The following is a 23,442-nucleotide window of genomic DNA, read 5'->3' on the forward strand; positions in this document are numbered from 1 at the left end:
TAAACTGGAAATTGTAGGTAATTTTCTGGAAAAGACTGTATGTGTGATTGTGACTTACTGTTTGATACGTAAATGCAATGTCACCATAGAAATATGAAATGAACTTATTACAGAGAGAGCCCAAATGGAGCAAACTGAGGTTGGCTGTCTTGCCCTAAAACAAATAGCATAATTTGTCTATGATTATTTATCTATGGGTTGTGCTTTATTGAATGGAAAATTATAAATACAAATGTATACAAACACTGGACTTTTTAAAAGAAAGAAAACAAGCATTTGATTAATATACATACATTTTATATCCAATCTTGCTATTATCATTGGAACGTTAACTTAAAGTGAAAAATACAAAACAACAGGTTTATTCCCTGTTTTGTAAGGTAAAACTTTCACAACAGAGTCCAGGAGGTCCTTTTGGCAAAGGACTTTAGACCTAAGTTTGACTGTGGTGTGGCTCTGAGTGTCAACGGACCTTGCAGAGATCTCACTTTCAGCTGATGGTTTCTCTACATTGATTGGAACATTTTGGAATATTACAAGGATGGTATCATGTGTGGAGCCTGTTCCTGCCAGGGTGCTTTCATTGCGGTCAAAGTTATCCAATGCCCCATTTAATGGGCTTGTTGCTTCTAGGACAGAAGGGAGAGGTACTCTGTTGTTACCTGCTGTAGTAATGATACGTTCAGCAATGTCCACATCAATCCTCTTGACTGTGTTGTAGCTGACACATATTCCGTGATGGTTAAGAGCAGTCACCAGCTCTTTTGATCGTGTCAGACTGTGCACTCCTTGAGCCACCATTACATGGAAAGGTGTTGGTTCTTTGCCATCGGTAAGGATGTTATGCAGAATTTGAAAGACTACATCTGTCTTCAGCTGAGAGGATGTTTTCCCCTTAAACATATAGGAGAAAAACTCCTGACATCTTTGTGGTCGGTTCTTAATGAATATGTCATTGGACAGTTGGAGGTCTTGCGGTTCACAGAAGCTCTTCTGTAGTCCAAAGCTGTATTCCTTCAACTCCTGCGCAAGCTCAGTTGCCACCTGTCTGATAGGGGAAACTCTCAGGGACTCTACCAAGACCTCTGGAGAACTGTTGGTGGAAAGTACCATCTGAGATGTTCGTTTGTTACTTGGGTATGTAAAGCAGACAGTGTCTCCATACAGCTCGATGATTAGCTGCTTTGCAGCTCGGTTTGACACTACTTGAGTTGAACCTTCATTGAGCCTGTCTCTGATGGAAGTCAGACTGTATGCTGTTTTGCTCAAATCAAGCCCAAGAGCTAAAAATTTAGCCTTCAAGGAGTTGTCTTCAGCTGTTATTGAATCCTCCTTTTCAAGGTTTTTCAGTATGTCCTCAATTTTGGCATTATACTTATTGAAATAGTCTTTACGACAAGGGTCATGATATTGGATATCAGCTGCAAAAACATCCTCTACCTCACACATTACCACTGTTTGAGTATATACATGGTCCTTTAACAACATGGCCGCATTTAGTAGTTTCTGGGCCATCGGTTTTTCACAGATTCTGAACAATTTGTGTATTTTCTTCTGTTTAACTGCTTTGCAATCTGAACCACAAAAGATACATACATTTTTAGTTGCACTGGTCTTAAATCTCCCGCTTCGCCGCTCAGTTGGATCATTAATAGGTCTCTGCTGAGATGGCTTTGATTGTTCTAATGGTTGAGTTGTGTGATCAGCCTTAGCCATATCCCTTTGAAATGTTTTGTAGCAAGATTTGGTGTGGTATTTTATGATATCTTGCTCTTGCACTGTCAGTTGAAGAACCCTAGCAGTTCGAGTGTCATTGATCTTTGTTTGGCAAGCGAAACAATAATACCCCTGCCAATTTCACCACTAGAGAGGTACTCGGATTGCTTCTTCTTCTGGCATAGGATGCACTCGTCGAGATTGATCAGTTTAGCACTAGGTCTAGGTGTAGCACAAGGAGCAGTGAGAGGTACCTCATCCTGAAAATAAACAATTATACTACTGTTAGGTTGCTCAAAAAAGCTAGATTACATTTTTTCTACCATAAAATATTTCCCACTTCAAACAAAAGTTGCCTTAAGCATGGCATGTCACTTTTCTATTTTTTAACCCCCATAATCCACAGATAAATTTAAATAAATTAATTAATTAAAACTTATCTTACCATGTTTCCCGCTGTAGCCCAGTCCAATGAAGTATTATCTATGTGACACTGGATGGATAAGTTGTTCTCTCACTCTCTCCAGATCTTTTGGAATTTTGTAAAATAAGGTAATTGGTATGTACCAACTTATCTGTTCTTTGTGAGGAATAACTTCATGACATGAAGACACTGTAACTTCATCAACAAGTTGTCATTTTGCAAAAAAACAAAACAAAAACACTAGCAGCTAGCTAGTTAACAAACTGTAGTTAGCTAGATACAATACACACCAAATTAAATATAAAACTGATACAAATTCATTATAATTATTTAAATACACAAAATTACAACTCAAATGATAATGACACGTACTGTAAGTGTACACGCCAACACAAAGAATAAAGAGTAGATTTCCTTACTTTTCTTGATCTCAAGTCATCTTGCTTGACAGCCATGTGCTCTGCTATGACCTCAGGTCACTATGGCTACCAAGTAAACTTTTGTCCAAAAAAAAGTTGGAGTTGATGACGTGATGACAGCAATATTTAGAATAGGTAGGAAATGTAAGCTTTTAAAGTTTAGGTTAATAAATAACTGGGAATTCCTGTATGTTGGTAGTTGTATGTAATAGGTTGACTGTTTTTTAGCCATTTTCTTTATATCAAATCAGAATGCTTACACTCTTCTATGACCTTATAATCATGGTCATTGTGAACATTGTGATCACCTTAGAAAATATGTAGCTTCAAGGGTTTATATGAATGCATATTTAATGAGATATTGCCTCATTTGCATATTTTATTTTATTTTTTAGACAAAGTGTAATACAAAAAGTATTTCTCTTAATATGAAGATTAATCTGGTAGAAATGTATGAGAATATCTATAAAGGGAAGAAAAAGTCCCATTCACCTGAAGTGTCATTATAGTGTCACCTATTGTGGTCATTTTCAGGACTTTCGTCCCGGTTAGAGATTTTGGCACACATCCCACGTTGTTCAATGGAGTCATATTAGTCTATAACAGTTGAGATATTCTCCGCTAAATGAAGTGCATACAAATCTTACCCAGGACCTCTACTATTTGGTCAAATCAATTGAGCTGAGCATAAAAAAATTTCATTGGTTGCTGAAAGAATAATAAAATTAGCCAAAATAATAATGAACATGCAAGTTGCGTGGGATATGTAGAACGTTTTGAATCATGGACATTTTAATTCTGCAGAAATCTGCGGTGCTAATGGTTTCCCTCTTGCAGGAATTGAACTAAGAACCTTCTTGTTACCAGCACTACACAGCACAACCAGTAAAGTGAATTTGGTTAGGTAGCTGTCAGCTAGCGCACTGCAGTCGTTTCTGGATGCATATGCCTCTTGAAGGGTTACAGAACTTTTCCACTCTGCAAGTCTGACAGAACCAGAAAAAACAGAAAGAAACTGAACTTGTTACTTCCGTTACAGAAGTATGCAGTAGAGAAAGAGAGAGAGGTTTATACCAGCTTTGGGGGTAATTCATTTTAACTTGGTGATTTCAGGCATAACCTGACCTAAGATGTGTTCTAAAGGGAAAGAGAAAGAAAGTGTGCATGTCTGTCAGTGTGAATGTCTGTGTGTAAGAGGGATACTTGTGTGATTCTCATATTTAAGACACATAACATATCTTTGTGATTGTAGTAAGGTCATTTGCACACAGCAGCATAAAAAAAATCCTCATCATCAACACCATCATCATCCTTTATGCAGTTTTAATGTTCTTTTTATGGCAATGAACACTCATATTCTCTCTATGCAAACATTAGCCTAACATTAAGGGTTAATGAATTCTATCACACATAAATTCCGAGAGCCTCAGTATATCGGCTTATGGGACAATTTCAGCAGGAAACAATGATTATTCCCCATGCTGAGAGATAGCAATCTGTACATCTATCATAAGCAATGTATATAGAGCATATATTATACAGCACAGTAAAACATAATTTATATTCTCACAGCTCTGAAGTCATCATCAGATTTGGTAGCATACTCAGTTTTTTGGAGTGGTGTTTTCTGATGCTTTTAACAGGGTTTCAAAGGTCAGATGTTCTGCTTAATGTCACCTTACTTTTGTGCCCTTTCATTAGAGAGGAGAGCTTGACCTAACATCTGTAATCTTTTCTCATCCCTTCTGCTGTCAGCACTAAACCAGCACACAAACAAAGACACAGGAAATCAGTACAAAAACCCTTGGAATCCAGACATCCATGACAGATGACCATTATATAGACTGAATTTGTCAGGGGTCAGAAAGCTTGTTGAAAGGACTTTGAGTGTACTTTAATGGTTTAAATCTGTGTGTGTGTGTGTGTGTGTGTGTGTGTGTGTGTGTGTGTGTGTGTGTGTGTGCGTGTGTGTGTTTTAAAGTTTGCTATACACGTTATAACAATTTCTTACATCAATAATGCTCCCATTATATGACATCAGAACTGATCGCTAATGGTGGAAGTGTGTTTATGGATGGCTGATGGAATAAAACTGCAGCAATTTGACCATCCCAGAAACTCTAAACCTCACAGAGCTCTTTGAAAAAAGCAAGGCAAAAACCCAAACAAGCAAATTAATCTTTATCTTTCTACCTAGTCCTTTGAATTTTATAAATTATCTTGTATGATGAAATAGCCTGCCAGAGTTGTACTGATAAAGAGAAACTGATATTTCTTTTATTTATTTTTAGAGAGATGGATATATGATTATGGATGTGCCATTTAGAGACAGCTAAAGGTTAGAAGTTAATTGTGGGTGGGGAAGCGAAAGAGAGAGAGTAAGAGACAGAAAGACAGAGAAAGAGAGAGATGACTGGATACTTGGATTTTAATCTGTATATTTTGGTTAGTCCATTTATGTAATGTTTTTTCTTTGAAAGCAGCTAAACAGCAAATGCACTGGAAAGATGAATGTACAATTAATTGTTTTGCCAATAACAGTGGTGGGTTGTGGACTTTGAAATTAGGAGGCAGAGGTTTTTTTAATCCAAAGTAAATTAATATTTCAGTTCCATTTGACATTTACATAGCTTTCACTCATAATAACCTGAAATCTGATATAACAAAATACTGAAATAAAAAAAGCAGGCTTTTATAAAAATATATTAAAAGTCACTTGCTTGCACATATCTGCAACAACATATATTTCAAATTAATAAAAAATTACTGTTTACATATATGTAACATTTGTTTTCAAATGATTGTTGTTGCCAGACAGGCTGGTTTTAATATTTCTCTAACTGCTGATCTCCTGGGACTTTCACGCACAACATTCTCTAGAGCAGGGGTCCTCAATGGGGGTAGTACCACCCCCCAGGGGGCTTTCAAAGGATGCCAGGGGGCGCTGAGAGCAAATTAGTAGAGAGGGAGTCGTTACAAATGGGGTGCATTTATTACTCATAATAATCAAATATATCGTCAAGTTCCTCTTTGCATTAAAACGTTTATCTAGACTTGGAGTTTATCAGTTGGTTCACAATTATACTGGTTGGTACACATTTGTACCGTGGTTCATCTGATTTTGAAGTCTAGCGACACATCTGAATTATCTGGTTTAGCAGTGCAAAATACACAGGTGGAGGCACAACCTCGGCTAATGCACCTGTATGGCTCTGTAGATGGATACGTCTCAATGGACAGAGCACTACGAGCGCAAAGCTCTTAAAGTTTGAGCTCTTAAACTTGCAGATTTGCAAGAATCAGTGAAAAGCAAGACGCAAGAAGAGGAAAGCATTTGAATTCAGCAAAGAATTCTACATCACCGCCCTTGAATTTACTACAGTAACACTAACTGTTTTTAGGAAAAAATAGATTGACAATAAATATTATCATATCACTAATTCAGCTAATTCAATAAAGTTGTCATAGGCTACATTAGGGGAGTGAGAGAATATAATAAATTTTTGTAACAACTTGTAAATATTTACAATTTGTATTTGTTGTTTTTATATGTGTTTAGTGTAGGTCTACTGGTTGTAATTACAAAAATGCCATAGTTTGTTTTATAGAAATCATGTTACATCTAACCACGGTAGTGAAGAAGATCCATACCTCCATGTGTTTACTATATGGTCTTGTTACAAGTCAAGTTAGCTAAAATTACACAGATCAATCCTTATGGCACTATATTTCACATGCTTTCCAGTTATATAACCTTGCCTGTCTAATAAGAAGAATGGCAATTCAGGGTCTGTTTTGATTCCCAAAACCGAACAAAGGTCCCTCCAGGAGTCAAATGCCCTGCCGATGTTCACTCTAGTTTTCGCTCGACCACGATAAAGTTGCCACTTAGCCAGATGGGATTCAGTAGATACATTAAAAAAATGTTTTGGCTTACTCTGAGTTTGTGTAGGAGTCGGTGTTGTGCTGGGAGCCAGACGTTTGCTGGATTCCATCTCTAAGGTAACGTTACCTAATGTTGCAATTTGTTGTCGCTGTTGAATAATGGAAGCACTGTGGCAAGGCTCTCGGGAGCGTGCATAAACGTCACATCCTTTGGATTTTCCCAGCAAAACAACCCACTCCCTTTGTATGAAAATCAGTCTACAGGCTTTAATAGGCAATGTAGGAAGTCCAGGAATGGCTAGTTTATTAAGTTGCTTTACAAGTCGTTCACGCCTTGGCAAAAAAGGCGAATATTACATGAAAATTGTTACATATTACACCTAAATTCGTGCTTGCAAGGGACCATCGGAAATTTCCACCCACAGCACTAATACATAGGAGGTATCTAAGTATTCATCCATTCATTCAATTAAAGTGTAAGTTATGCATAAAATGTACAATCTTTAGAAAGTGCAAATATGTGTTTAAGACAGAAAATGCAAGGCAGTTGCATTGAACACTTGGCCACCAGTTTTAGCACAGTATGTGGACTTTTTAGATGATCACCTATAAACCATAAGCAAATATTTAATAAACTTTATTTTTATAAACTTTAATTAAACTTTATCCCACTATATATTATTATGATGTCATAATGAATTGATGTTTTGTTTAAATATAATTTATTTGATCTATTTATTATGATGTGGGGTAACTGAACTCTCAATGGGATGTAAAATGAGAATACCACTCTTACCAATTTTGATGAGGAGTAGGGTGTGGCCGGGCTGTGAGGATGCATGCCCAGCGCTGAGTTGCCTAATCAGCAGGAGAGAGATAAAGGAAGAGCCGGGGACACCAGAGAAAGAGAGAGACGTACGTGGCCACTGAGTGGGCGTGTGTATGTTATGTTTAAGTTCGTTTGTACAATTAAAGGTTACTTTGACTGCTCAGCCAGTTCCTGCCTCCTCCTTATCCTTGAACCCATTACATTGGTGCCGAAACCCGGGAAGTATGAAGGCGCTGTTGTGGAGTCTGCTGACATCTGACAGGAGGCGACAGGAGGCGATGGAGGTGCTGCTGCCATCTGCCAGGAGGCAGTGCAGCTAAGGACCAGTCGACAGCGTGTTCAGGGCCGGCAAGCCCGTCACTCTCTCCCCTCTCCCTGCTTTCTCATCTCTCTCGCTCTATCCTCCCTCCCCCTTTCCTCTCCCTTGTCCTATTCCTGGCCTGTGTTTGGCAATGGGGGTACATGATGAGCAGGGTGGGGCCGAGCAGTGTCTGGGCAAAGCGAGGCCAGGAAGATAAGTGGTGAACGAGTTCCACCTGTGCACCACACCGGTCTCGCGTTCCAATGAGGGGCATGGGAGTACTGAAGAGAGGAGACAGCAGCAGATGGGGAGAGAGAGACACACAGAGCTGTATGTGTGTTTGACGTGTCTGAGGGGAAGCAGTACTAGGAGTTGTTTTATGATATTTTTAAGGGAAAATAAATGTCTACGTGTTTTGTCAAGCCGGTCCTAGCTTCCTCCTTCCCATGCATTCCTTGAAACCCATTACACCATTCTACTACTCCAATTTAAGGGGGCCATTGGAGGGAGAGAGAGTGAGCAAAGATGCTGGGTTGTTCCTCTTCTCTTGCAAACAAAATACAAGAGAGCACTAAATAGTTTACAGAAAAGATAACAAACACAACATCCTCTTTATGAACACCATTTATCAATCAAATACACGTGGTGCACCAATCACAAGGGAGAAGCACATGTGTGCTTAATAAAGAATTGAGCTTAATGTAGCAACTGCATTCTCTAATAAGCAAAATGCGCAGACACTGACATTAAATACATTTACATTTTTTAAACATTTTTACTCAAATTTGGTGAATCTTTGGTTGTCTTTAAAAAAACTGCATGTCTGTAGTAAATATTAAAACAGCAAAACACATTTTTATATGTGTACAGGGGACACTTGGCATAATACAGCTGCCCCCATTGCACCAGTCAAAATGGTCTAGAACCATCCCTGCCATCAGTTTGTCTCATTCATAGCGATCTGTGGAGAGCATGAGAGACAGGCAGCACATTGATTGATTGACAACATTCTAAACAAATCAGCACTACTTGGTGGCATCGTCTTCCCTCACGTGAGGGTTTTGCCTGCATTTTGTGGGTACCACACCTCACATGCCAGAGTTTAATGAGGGATGCATTCCACTTCACTTTAAACATCCACTCCCTATCTTCCCTAAGGAAATCCCCTAGGGGAAATCCCTGCCGCCATTTTGGATGTCCGTTGCACTTCTTTAAGAGGGTGAGGGAAATTTCTGTTGACAGACCCTTAACCATACCTGCCAACACTCCGGGTTTCTCCCATTTTTCCACCCCTGCTGTTGTACTCCCGATTTACAATTTCTCCCACCAAACTCACGATTTTCTGTATTCATACTTTGCTTGTGAAAATGTTTTAGTCCTCCAAGTATGATTGGTTTTACATATGAAATTACGTGTCCCGTATTGAATCAGTATGGGATGCTATTTGTCCCATAAGCTGGTCAGATGACGCAATTGTTCCAGAGCGTTAAATAAATTTCAGGTAAGTTATACGGTGAATAAGGTGTCATCAGAAAAGTCCACACATTGTGTTTAAACGTGCTAATACTGTGAAGGGTGTGGTAAAGGACTGTATAAAAATCCACACATTGTGCTAAAACAGTGGACATTTTATAAGGGGTTGAATAAGGGGTCGTCAGAAAAGTCCACACGTGCTTAAATGTGCTAATACTGTGAAGGGTGTGGTAAAGGACTGTATAAAAAATCCTCACATTATGATAAAACAGTGGTTCCCCATCTGTTGCTCACTTTGACTTTGTGTCCAAGAAGTGACACTAGGGTTATCTCTTGAGAGCCTTGTGCATCTCTGAACTTGAGAAAAGGCCAATGAGAAATTGGCAGACAGTATTTGCATGTCCCCCCCTCGGACATACATGTATAAAGGGAGGGAAATGTGTCTGTCCATTCAGATTTTTCCTTTGGAGCAGTTGTGTGATCAGCTGTATTCACTGAATGTTCACTTCATCTCTACAGAGTGCATGCTGTTGGATCTATGGCGCATATCAGTGGCTTTCTCCTTCTCTGCACAACAGTGCAGCTTTGCCCCTGGACGCTTCGACAGTGCTTCTAAAAGAGATTATTTTCCCTAAATAGAGTTAATTTTCTCCAAAAGAGCAATGCACCGCTGCCGTTGAACGTCCTTTTCAGGACGTGTCTTTTTAAAGATGTCTTTCCTCCCCTGTGTAGTTCCTGGATGCGGTCAATTTTCTCTCCACTTCTGACGGTCAGAAGAGCTGCCTCACGTGCCTGGGCTGCGATCACGCGCAGGTAGTGTTTTATGAATGGTTTGTATTCTCAGTGCGAGAACATAGCCATGGTAACGTTTCGGTCGAGGCTTTCTTTCCTCACGAGAGAAAGCCAGTTCAGCCACCCCCGCACCGTGCCGCCTTCCTACGGCATTGGGGCCGGAGCGGCTGGCGTTTAAGACGATTTGGGGCATACGGTGGGCTTGGTTTCACCAGGTAAATCCCCACGAACAACCCGCCCCCAGCACGCTTGTTTGCTTCCGTTCGTGCCAAGGCACTTGAAGATCTGCACTTGGGTAGTGCTGATTCTGATGTGCTGCAGAAACTGCGCTCGACGGCCGATCGCGCCCCCCTGGGGCCACGAAGGTCACAGCACTGGCACTCGGATGGGCGATGGCCACACTCGTGGTCCAGGAATGTCATCTATGTCTCCCTTGGGCAGTCCCTGCTTACCCTCGGTGTTTGTTGAAACTCCTCCCTCTCAGCAGATAGGATCTACCAATGCGCCATTTTCCACATGTGGCCTGAAAACCAGTGTGATTTATTTCGCCACTCTTTACCTCCCCTAGCCTGAGCAGGTGTGGTCTCTTTTCCCCCTGAAAGAATAGGAGTTGGAAAAGAACGCCTTCCCCGATACGTAATAGCGTTAAGATGGCCCCAGACTCTTTAACTCTATGCGAGAAACATAGAGAGAGAAAAGGCGTGGCTTGCACCCATGCTTGGCATGTTGCCTTGTTCCCCCCTTCGGGGTGCCGGGAACTAGAAGGTTACGGCGATGTTATGGGACTCTTCACAAATTTGGACAGTTTTTAAATATTTATTTTTGCTATAATATGTATATAATATAGAATATGTCATTTTTGCTTAGTACTCTCAATGACATAATTGGTGAAACAAAAACTTGTGTGTGAAAAACACTTTGGTGTAAAGTGACTTCACTTCATAGACCTCAATGTATTCTGCAGCGCTGACGTGAGTCATCTGAAACACCCTCAACGTATATTGTTTCAAATGGCTAATTCCTATGAAAGGTGAGGAGTTTGGATCCCTGAAATTATTATATTTTCATGCATTTATTACTTATTTTGTGGAATTTTATAATTTTCCATGGCACACCTATCAATCTTTCACGGCACACTAGTGTGCAGCAGCACAGTGGTTGGGAAACACTGTGGTAAGAGACTATCTGAATACATTTCTTATTACACTCTTAGAAGAAAAGGTTCCATATAGAACCCTAAAGGGTTCTATCGCTCGCTTCATATTTGGAACCCCTAAAGATTCTATATAGAAACTTTTAGGTTTTTTTTTAATTTTATTATAATGTTTAATGGATATGTGACTTGAATAGTTCAAATACTATATAGATAAGAAAGTGAAGTAACCATATAAAAGACATTTAAGGATTATTATGTAAAGAATTTTTAATAGTTTGTATTTACAACAACACAATCAATAATTAATACGATTCATAATGCACTAGTTATGATAATTGACTTAATAAATCTTTTATTAATAAATCTAAGGTTTTTAATAATGAGCTAAAAGTTCATTAGAGGACAAATTATTTATATAAAACTTATAAACATTAAATAATGTAACTATGTGTTAACATTATAACCATGAATAAGATTAATAAGTAAAAAACTAAATACAAATAAATAAAAACAAATGACCTATGAAAAGCTGTTAAACAATTTTAGCATGAGTGAGGTCTTTCGGATACAACAAATTAAGCAAAACTTCACTTCAGCCATCTCCATGTCATCAGTTTCTCTCTCTGTACAGAGGGGTCTTCACACCATATGAAAGATCAGGTTGAGGATGGATGTGCTGATCCCTGTAAGTAAGAGAAACATTTAATAGACCAGCTGTCAGTATGCAGAGTAATTAAAAACAAAGGAATTAGGGGGCTTGGGTATCTCAGCGAGTATTGACGCTGACTACCATCCCTGGATCCAGGTTGTGCTGAGTGACTCCAGCCAGGTCTCCCAAGCAACCAAATTGTCCTGGTTGCTAAGGAGGGTAGAGTCACATGGGGTAACCACCTCGTGATCGCAATTAGTGGTTCCTCGCCCTCAATGGGGTGCATGGCAAGTTGTACGTTGATCGTGGACCACATGCTGGGAGTCTCTGCAGTGTCATGCACAACAAGCCACGTGATAAGATGGATTGACTTGTCCTTCACCACCCGGATTAACCGTGCCACCACGAGGACCTACTAAATTGTGGGAATTGGGCATTCCAAATTGGGGGGAGAAAAGGGGATAAAAAAAATAAATGAAATTGGTATCTCTCTAAATTGCATCTAAAAACTTTCTTTATCTGTATGAAGATGGTCAAACATAATGCAGTACTCCAGAGCCACTGCAAACAGAAATTAACCATTATTTAATATCATAAAAATGCAATACAAAATAATGAGAAATAATAGAATAATATGTACCTTTTATGACATTGTTTATGTCATTGTTTTGATGTCAAATGTCCCCTTTGACTGTCACTTATCATGGCTCTGATGATGATGATGTCCAGAACTTCAGAAGTGCTCTGAGTTAGGCGAAGGTCTTTGCTAAAACCCATGTTAAATTATTATGGCACATTCCATCACTTCCTCTCTTTGACTTTGGACTTTTGACATATTCACACTCTAGAATAGAGCTGGATTAATATCTTTATATCAGTGCAGTTGGCTTATGCTGCATTCCATTTAACTCGGAAAGTATGTTTTTACAACTTCCTACTAGGAAAAGTGCAATGGAACACCACTTGAAATTGTAATTCCAACTTGGAAAGTGGTGCAGATTTTTTTTACTTCGATTTTGCCAAAATGCAGGTGCGTGACATCACAAACATTTCGGCACCCAGGAAGATATAGAAAATAAGTGATAAACATTCACTTTTATTACATAATATCGATGAATGTGTCAAAGTTCCAACATTACATGATATTAAAGCTTGTTTAACAAATGTTAGCAGAGTAGCAGTTGTTCAAAATGTGGTAAATGATACTAACTTTTGATCATTGTACACCTGTAGCACAAATGCTAGCATTACAGATTGTTTATAAATTGGGTAGCTAGGAGTAATCTGTGGTGACAGTCAAACACCTACTAAGCTAACCAGAGCATTACAGTTTTGTTTCCTTAAACATCATCTTCCAAGCATCTGGCAATGGAATGTATTTATCATTCGAGATCGGAAACATCAAGTAGATATCCCACATCCGACTAGAACAGAACGCAGCATTAATTAAATGCTGTGATGTGCTTTTGGAAACTCGTTTTGTTTCCCCCATGTTATCTGATGCAAAGAAATGTTATTATAACATAACCTGGTCTCAGGAATACTAGTCAATCAACAACAGAGATTTTAGTGATTCAAGTTATTACTAACCTGGACGAAACCGTTTTGTCGACATGTATACTTTGTGCTTGCTGATATAAACGTGTAAGTCATAAATGACAAGGAGTTAAGTCAAAATAAATAGAAAATAACAAAATCAATCAAAAAATTTATTAATTTATCTTAATTACCAGGGTAACGTCACCCTCAATCTTTCAGCTCAAACGACTTTCCATGACTGTTAAAATGTTAAATAGGATGCTCGTGTGCATACCTGTCAAAATCTGGGTAACAAATCCAGGAGACCTCTAAGCTGGGGGTGGGGTGCTGAATGGCAGTGGCAGGCTAAATACATACAAATTGTGCAGTTGTGATTTAATGAGCTGAGTAACGTAATTTTTCCAACCATGTCCGATATTAAAATAAGTGCGACACACTCTGCAAAAGGCGTGGGCATTGTCGATATTGCTTCGAGATATGAAATTAAATTCTTAAGTCCAGCTGTTGTTATATTTACATGTGTATTTAGTTTTTTCGCCAGAGTACCACCTTCTCCTCCCAACTACCAGTGATGCTTGATTCAACTTCCCGCGTCTACTGCCTGCGCAGATATCAACAGCACAACTGGATTGTAGGTTGCCAGATTGAGGTCACAAAGGGGTTGAAATTTCTATGATTTGTCGATTGTGTGGATGTGTTTCATAAAAGATCTGGCAACAGCACAACCTTGGAATAATATATTGATGTGATTATTCATATAACGAGGTTTGGGCCATACAAATTACAGGAGTTTCCCGGGAGAAATAACAAAATGGGAGGGAGCGGGATTTTGAAAGAGGGTTCGAGCCTACTCATATGTTCAGACAGTTCCATATCCCACAATGCAACTAGATTGTGACATCACAGCACAGATCACGCTTAAACCACCCCATCCCCAAACAACTCTTTTGTATTATGTAAGTAAAGTTAGGTTAGAAAGGTTATACTGAGATTTAACAGCATAATACTTGTAGCTACCTTAAACTGACTGGTACACAGCCTTAGGACATGTGCTCATTGTAATGATACCATTTTCATTTTTGTTCAACTTTAATACTTTATAACAATTAATTCCAATAGAAACATGTTTGTTTTTCTTTCTTTAAGATTTATACATAAGGCTCTGAAATTACAACTAAATTTATCTGAATCTGTGATTGCATCAGTCTCCAATATCACTGTCTTCTCAGGTGTAAAATAATTCCTCAAATTGACATCAGCTTTCAATGTGCTCCAGGTGATCAAGGGCTTTGGGGGTGCTTCTCATTTCTTAAATTGTGCATTCTCGTTACCTTTCCTTGAATCCTTTCATTGTTTCCTAGCTCCACCCTTTTAGGAAATGAGGAAAGGTTGGAAGTAAAGGAAACGATGACGGAGTTATCGAAACAAGACAAATTTGTAAAATAAAATGTCCTGCTAATTCACGCTGCACTTCAAAGTGCTGTTTATGTGCAGCGTGCTTGCCGTTGTGTTATTGAAGCTTGAATTATTAATATATTCATAATAATCCAAATAATTTAAATACACTGTATTTATGGTTTATTTAAACTGTAAATTTCAAATATTAATTAAAACTATTGTACTGGATGTAAAAAGGTTGATGCATGTGTAGGGTGCTTCGACCAAAAAGTCTTCCGCATAGGATGCTCCGGTGCATTTCATACGTCTTTAACGATGGCAGTCTTTTAGCAGTTTCCGGGTCACGGGCTGGATGAAACAAAGATGCAAAATTTTATAAATGAGAAGCATCCAGGGTGTTCCAGTGGGCAGGCCCAGACTGGCCATCGGAAGTGGCAGGGGGAGTCCCGGTGGCTTGGCGACCGATTTGGCCTCGCTGCCCCACTTGTTTTCATTTATTTATTTACTTATTCATTATTATTTTATATTATTGCCACCCAAGTGATTTCTGAATTTGGCATTTGATAGATAATCGATAATAAATCAAGAATGCACTAGTCTTGTCTAATCTGGGCCACCCCTAAATGGGTCATACCATTGATAGTGCGTGAGCAGTTCAAGTAAATTCAGCGGAAAGTCCCGCTCTTTCAAGGACGCACGCGCATTCATTCAGTGCATGGACAGTGCAGTTAACGTAAGTGTCTAAACGCATGTGGTCAGTTCAGTTGAATGATAAAGTTTACCCTCTTTAACTTAATACTGTTGATCCAAATGTATGAAGCATGCTGTCTGCTGAAATCATGAAAAATAACCACAAAATTAACTGAAATGAGAGTGCGCGTTTTACCTGTCAATCAGATGCGTGTGGAAGTTGCGTCCGTTACTATAGTTACGATAGGCTGCAGGCACGCTTTCTCTCAAAATCATCATTGACGGTAGAAAGAAAAAGAATGAAACAAAACTGCAGTTTTATTTAATATGAAAATTAGATAAATGCTCTCATGTCATACAGAATATAATTAAGTAAAATGAATGCATGTTCATTTAGTGTTCACTGTTATGTTTTCTATTTTCCATATTTCCATTAAAACAACCACACAAATGGGGGCCTGTGTAGATAAGCGAGTAAAGACTTTGACTACCACATCTGGAGTCTTGAGTTCGAATCCAGGGTGTGCTGAGTGACTCCAACCAGGTCTCCTAAGCAACCAAATTGGCCCGGTTGCTAGGGAGGGTAAAGCCACATGGGGTAAACTCCTCGTGGTCGCTATAAAGTGGATCTCGCTCTCGGTTGGGCACATGGTGTGTTGTGCGTGGATGCCATGGAGAAAAGCGTGAAGCCTCCACACGCACTATGTCTCCGCGGTAACACGCTCACAAGCCACGTGATAAGATGTGCAAATTGATGGTCTCAGATGTGGAGGCAAATCAGTCACTAAGCCACCACAAGGACTTAAGAGTGCATTGGGACTTGGGCATTCCAAATTGGGGAGAAAAGGGGAGAAAAAAAACACCCTCACAAACACCACTCTATGCTCAAAATGGACATTTCCTGCACCCTTGCAACAATGGCTAGACTACAGTTATCTCATTCAGAGTTATCGGTACATGGTAACTACTGTACCTGAGTGCATGTGAACATGTGTTTGAGAATTTCACAGCTCCACATACAGACAGCAGTTCTGTATTAAGTACATTTATTTTATTTATTTATTTCGTTTTTTTTTTTTGTTGCACTACACAACCCCTGAGAGCAAATATCATGAGAGGGGCAAATACTCTGACCTCCATGACACAAACACATATGTTACCTTATCGATCAAAAACAGTTCAGTTTGACACCCTGCAGCTTTGGGTGATTATCATCATTCACCCTGGCTAATGGATTCAACCCCATTCGTCTTTCTGTCCCTTATCCTCTTCTCCCTCATCCTTTGTTCTCTTTAATCAATGCTTCAGATCAGCATTGAAAGAGCACGTACAGCTACCAACAGAACAACAGAAACAGCGAAGAAGAGAGCGAACAAGAGAGTCATGTGTTTGTGCCGAATTGGGAGTCTTGATCTATTCAGCGTTTGAAACGAGGGCGTGAATTGTGAGTGTCAAGTTAATTGATGGTTGTGGTAACAACTGAGAGCCCTCATTACAGTGGTGTTTTTTTTTTACTGCAACATTAGTGTGCAAAATATGTAGGTCTGAAACATAAGGACACAGAGAGCACATCTTAACCAATTCAACCACTACTGCGGGGCAAGAAGCTAATAAGCTACCAACAGAAATAATTATAGAGAGAGAGAGGGAGAGAGAGAATAAAAACCATATTTCAGGTATATCTCATTGTCGCAGCTCTAAGCTGCATGGCTGAAAAGAGGCTAGAGATCTGTCTTTCTTTAAAGGTCATTTAGAATATGCTACTCCACCTAAAGGTCAAAACCGTCTTATCACAAATAAATAAATAAATAAATAAACAAACAGCCATTCTCTTCCCATCTCTGCCTCTAAATCCCAAACTGCTTAAAACTCCTGTTTTTACCACAGAAACATGACTGTAAAAGCTCACAGTGATTTTAAAACAGACCTTGCCCTCATACGGTCAAAATCTCTCTATCTAATAGCATTTAAATGCTGATAAACCCCTGCCAGGAGCTGGTGAGGTGATTCTAGCACTGTGGTTAGGGCCAGATTAACATAGGCAACAAGCTGCAACTGATGCAAGAACAGTGCTTGGACACTTTATGCAACAACATCTGATGCCAGTGTATTACACGGCACACAACATAGGGTTTGCAATCATTTTGTCTGCTTATTTGTCTGCTATTCCATTGTGACCTAAGGTTAATCTGTCTCTCTTTCACTCTCTCTGCACCCTCTGTTTCTCTCTGACTGTCTCATCCATTCTCTTCCTTTATTTTAAACCATTATTCTGGCCTCTTGCCAAGACAAAACACAGAGCCTTTAAATCCAACAGGAGAGCACAGAGATCACGATCTGGTAAACGAGAGTAACCAGAAGTCCGAAAAAAAAAGAGAGAGAGAAAACCAGCAATTTACCTTTCACAAACTTTGCTACATTCACATTTACATATTTGGCAGACGATTTAATCAAAAGTGATTTACAATGCACATGATGTATAAATTGAAACGTTCCATTCTTTTAACATGTTGTCACAGAATCACGTTACTATACCTAAATTATTGCAAAATGATTTTTACATGACATACACAATGTGCCAATTTTCTGGTGAAATAAACACTAGAGGCGCTATAACAACAATTACTTTTACTCCCTTTCATACAAATCCCTAGTAAAAGGGCAAATTATCAATCCAGAAACACTTTTCACCCAGTTTTTCTTATGGCATCCAAAAAAAATTATTCATAGCACATGACTTGTAAGACTTAATTTACAAGCCTATTAGAGTGCATTAAAATTGCAAGCTAGTGCAACAGATAAAGCGTTGTAATTGCGAAGGGTTGGAATATGAGTCCACAAGAGCACGTGAGTCAACACGTGAGCTATAAGGTTCATAGAAATACATTTCAAATGAAAAACTATCAGTTAGGTTTTGGGTTTGGGGTGGGCAGGTCAGTTTTGTTGACTTAGATCTCGATAGAGCATTATTCATAAACATGTTATATATATATGCAACTCGTTTTAGCATGAGTGAACGTATTATAATTTTGCAAAAATGTTGCCCCAGTCACATCATTTTCATGAGATCAGGCAGATTCATTCCCTGGGAATTCAACCCCAGACCTCATAGTTGTTAGCACCATGCTCAAGGTAGAGTTTAGAGGTAGTTAGAGGAACACAATAATTTCCAAATATTTCAGAAAAAAATACATAATTCTTCTAGCACACAACAGTGATGCCAGTGTGTAAAACGTGCTGAGTATCACGCATGTGATTGCAGGGCAATGGATCTGCTCTTTACGTGTTAACACGATGTCACTGTCTTATGTAGGAAGCAGTCACATGACACCAGAGCAGCTGAACTGCAGTGCCGTATTTTGCTCTGTACGAATGAGGTGAAGACACGAGGTAACATGCACTTCAGTATGAATGAATCAATGAATAAGAGAAGCACTAGAAGTGTAAAATACACCACTGCACTGGTCAAGAGCAGAGACAGGAAAGATCATTTTTAAAGCCTTAGAATCAACAGGTGTATTGTGATACAAATATGAACCCATAACTAACTGGAACAATCAACTGTGTTAAAATTCTGGGATGTGAATCTAAACCCTCCTGTCTAGTTTGAACATGTGACGTCAGTGGGGTTGGAAATGTCATGGTGGCTTACATTGTTCAGCAGATGTACCTGAGAACATTAGTCACAGTGACACACACTTCTACAGCGTGTTTTATTGATGAGAAGTGTCTCTCTCTCGTTCGTTGAGGGTCAAGTCTCAGATGCTGGTGGAGACTGGATCTTTGGTGCGAATGTAGTAATGTGTAATGAGATCGCCTCTACACAGGAATCCATGTAAAACTAGCCAACACATTAACACAACAATAACACTGATATAGAGGATTATAATTCAACAATTGCACATAATAAGAAATTCAGAAGTTATCTAACATCTAGACATTCACGTGACAAAGATAAAGCAATCAAATTAAAGAGCAAGAATTAATAAATTAAACAAGCTTTTAACTATCTGTAATTCTTCATAAGAATAAGACAATCACCTAAAAAGGTGCATTGCTTTGTATGAGTGTAAAAAATGATACTGCTGTATTCATCAGGGACCAAACCATTTGGCAATGTAGCATTCATGATTTACTCTTCACCATGAATTAAGGTATTTACCTTGTTGTTTTGGGGTCACAGAGCTCACTGGCAGGTGCATCAGCCAATGAGTCATGCAGCCTACTAAACAGGAACTCAAAGACTTTGACTGTGCAGCTCTGGTTAAAGACACCGTGACACAGCAGCTACATAGTTTTGTCACTTCACAGGTTGAAACGGTCTATTGCCATAGCAGCCATATATAGCCAATTACTCAAGTCATAAACCACATAATCGCATTAACCAATCACTCATAAATTAAATTAATCCTGTACTTTCTCAAAACCAATCATGTCAAATGTCTACTCATATCAGTCATGGACATTTGAATAAATGGCCTGTAATTTGTGAATTGCAAGGGGGAGAGTAGCAGTGAATGTGTCTATACAATCTTTCAGCTGCTGTCTGTTGTTACTGTGTGGGAGAAATGCTGAAGGATGCTCCTCCGCCTGCTTCACACATGCTTAAATATTAATTGGTGTATAATAGGGATGAATAAAAGTCTAGCCGGGGGCAGTGAGTTAAATCCAAACCTATCGCTGCTTTGGGCAGGCACAACTGCAGTGAGCAACCATGGTCATTAGGAATTTGGTTGATTTTTTTCAAATACAGATGCTAATAACAGTTAACTTTGAAAAGATGGAAAATCCAATAGCTGGAGGGAAATAACTTGTCCTGGTATAATGTTATAATGTAAACAACTATTTTAATATATGTGTCTGTTTTCATCTACATTAGAGCTCATTGGACAAAACAACACATTCAACCACAACTTGTACAAAGGCCAACTTTGTAGGGTGCTGCGATATAGCATTTTACACTAACCTTCTGAAATGCCTGAGGAAGGGTGTGGTATGATTTGAGTTTAGCGCAAAAAAAGAGGGTAAGTCAATCTGAAATAAAATGACTCACCCCAGAGTTGTCATGGTTACAATGGTGTACCAGAAGGAGGCTGGGATGCTTGTGAACTTGCTGGATGTGGAGCCTTTCTCAGCGTAAAACATCACGGTGGCAAAGATGATGATGGCCATGGAGAGGGAGAAGAGAAGGAAGCCAAGTTCGGACGCACAGCTCTTCAGCGTGTAGCCAAGGATTCGGAGACCCTGAGAGTGGCGAGAGAATTTAAAGATCCGGAAGACGCGGAACACTCGTAGTGTGACGAAGGCTCCACTCACATCCTCGTTGTTGGTCATGAAGAGTCCGATGTAATACGGCAGGATTGCCACCACATCGATAATGCTCATCACGCTACGCATGAAACGGTACCTGCTGGGTGCCGCAAACAGTCGCATCAGATACTCCACCGTAAAGATCATAACGCACGCTGTGTCCATACAGAAAAATGACTCTGTGTAGCGTTCCCCGCAAGGAATGTCCCTTTGATTCATCATCAAACCACACGGAACTGTCTCAACCACATTAGTGATGACAGATATGGCAATGAAGAAGCCAGTTACATAGTAGAAAACCAACGCCATGGTGCTAGTGTGTGGGTTCTCAAAGGCCCTCCACATGGTCTCGCGGAATGTCATGTTGGGGAGTTTGCTGTCTTTGTTGTCCTCAAGGTCATCCATAAGACGTTCAATGTTCTCTCTCTTGCGGTCCTTATACTCTTCATAGCAGCAGTCACTGATGATCTCAGGAATGATTCCGAAGAATGACAGCTCCTCATCATAGGCAGAGATGCACTCATAGCGTGGGTAGTGCAACTTCCCTGTGCGGTAAAAGTTAAGAATACTTCTAAATACATCCGGATCTCGGTCAAAGAAATACTCCCTGGTCTCCTCATTGAAGAAGAACTCTTTTTCTGAGCTCCCCAGGAGTGTATCAGGGTAACGATCTAGAGTGTTCCGCCAGGTCTGGAAGCGTCGGCCACTGACATTGAGGATAATGAGCTCATCCTGTCGCTTGTTCTTATTTGTTGGTGCAACAGGCATGGGTAAGTTGGCCACAGGCATCCATCCTATAGCCGCTGCCCGAGCAAAGGGGAGCCAGGCCGCCACTCCAGCAGCCATGGGGACTCCGTCTGAGGTCGAGAGGACCAAATCGAACACCTTCACAACCAGCTTGACATTAGATTAGACCCCATCTACATAGAGAGAGACAGAAAGAGAGACAGGGAGATGAAAAGATGGGAAAGAGTGAGAGATTTGAAAATGTGGGAGGACAAGGACACAGTTCCAGTGGGTGAGATGGGACAGAGAGCAAGAGTGAACATGATGACAGCAGAATAGAGAGGCAGAGGTTAAAGGAGTGTGGTAAAAGAAGTATGAAAATACAGAAAAGTGAAGAAAAAGGAAGAGGAGAGATAAGGAAGACAGAAATTGCAATGGAAAAATTAAGGTACCAATAATATGTGCAAAAAAGGGAGAGGAACAAGACAAGAAATCAGAAACAAAAGATAAATAAAGTGAAAATAGATGAGGTGTTACATTAATGACTGGGATTTCTACAAAGTTAGATCCAAACTCATTGGGATTCTGACATTCTGTCTTTACATTCTGTGTTTCAATGCCTGATATAAATCTTGAAAACTGATTTCAGACTTCAGGTACCGTATAAAATTAAAAAAATATCTTTCAAACCTCAAACCTGTTTCTTTAATATGGCAGATGAATAGAATACTGTACTAGACATCCTTATTCCATCATTTTTACAGCATAGACACAAAAATAACGTACAGTAATGCCTGTATTCTTCTGACACGAATATATTAGAATCTTCTGTACAAATAGCCATTTTCAAAGAAAACTGCAGATTAATTATCTGTTTATCAACATTATTTTGCAATGAAAAACAAATATCCTCCATGCTTCATTACATTACATACATCATGAAAACTCGTTAAGAACGCTTATTACCTTTTAAATAAAATTTCAAAACTATTAGCCTAATTCTCAGCTCTTGTAATACGACCACGATTTGTGATTGTGTAAGCGAGCCCTTCTGCAGTCCAACAGCAGTTCGAAACAGACGCGAACCTGTTGATCTCAATACAAAAAAGAAAAGAAAAAAGCCAACAAATATCTAATGTATCTTAACACTGATATTATTACAAAACAGTTTTTTTTTACCTCACGAGGATCAAGATTTCCCTCAACCGCTATTCTCATCTGCGACCAATTATTGGACAATATAAGGATGATGAATATTATCGGTTCCAAACGTTCACATTTGGTTATCAATAATAATAATAACAATAATAATAGTTTCAATCAAACACAATCAACTCATTTGATTCCATTTCCACATTCTTTTTTCACTTACCCATGAAAAATATTTGAATTTTTCATTCATTCAGCTAAATTTACGACATATCCCCCTGATAATACTTCGAAAGTGCGCACCGAAAATCCGCACATTAATGAGAAAAGATTGACAAAACAAGAACCCAAGTGGAAAATTAGCATAAACCAGCGTATTTGGAGCACAACGCACAACATACTAGTTTAGTTTTTCATTCGTGCCGCTCTGTCACATCCTGCGTTGTTCAGTGATCCATTTGCTCGGACGGTCAGAAATGCAGCTCGCGCGCTGGAAGTGACTTCCCGCAGGATGCTCGGCTGGCTGATGGATAGAGGTGGCAGTCTTTTCCCAACCTCTCTCTCTCTCTCTCTCTCTCTCTCTCTCTCTCTCTCTCTCTCTCTCACTCACTCACTCACTCACTCACTCACTCACTCCGAGTACTCCAGAGTACAGTCTGGATGATGGGGCGGGGCGACACGTGTAGTCCCGCCCACATCCATTAAACATTGGTTTATATACCAGAGCTTATTGGTGTATGGTGTGGACTGATGAGATGTTTGACGCTTTAAGCTAAGCGTACACAGTTTTATGAGGACATGAATAAATCATTGCATATATGTATTACCGAATGATAACAAAGCTCAAAAAGTGAGCTTCGGTTTCTCTTAATTATAAGCAAACGTGACGTTCATAGAAGAATTATGAGTTAATTTAGTGCAGTATTTGTAACTGATTATACTGTGCGTGCATGCCTCTCATATCTCACGAATCATTTCGTGAAGTT

General features: G+C 39.4%; 1 protein-coding gene across 1 annotated transcript in view; it reads right to left on the reverse strand.

Annotated features, from left to right (window-relative positions):
- The window catches only part of LOC127620626 (potassium voltage-gated channel subfamily D member 3-like), a 152,277-nt gene extending 129,482 nt beyond the window's left edge, over nt 1–22,795 (reverse strand). The window contains exons 1-2 of the mRNA XM_052093809.1: nt 22,680–22,795; nt 20,325–21,501 (exon numbers count right to left, since the gene is read on the reverse strand). Of these exons, the coding sequence (XP_051949769.1) occupies nt 20,325–21,427 (1,103 nt within the window). The 5' untranslated portion in view covers nt 21,428–21,501; nt 22,680–22,795. The remainder of the gene's footprint in view (nt 1–20,324; nt 21,502–22,679) is intronic.
- Between the last annotated feature and the right edge of the window lie 647 nt (nt 22,796–23,442).

The sequence above is a fragment of the Xyrauchen texanus genome, chromosome 27, assembly GCF_025860055.1.
Source record: "Xyrauchen texanus isolate HMW12.3.18 chromosome 27, RBS_HiC_50CHRs, whole genome shotgun sequence".
Lineage (NCBI taxonomy): Eukaryota > Metazoa > Chordata > Actinopteri > Cypriniformes > Catostomidae > Xyrauchen > Xyrauchen texanus.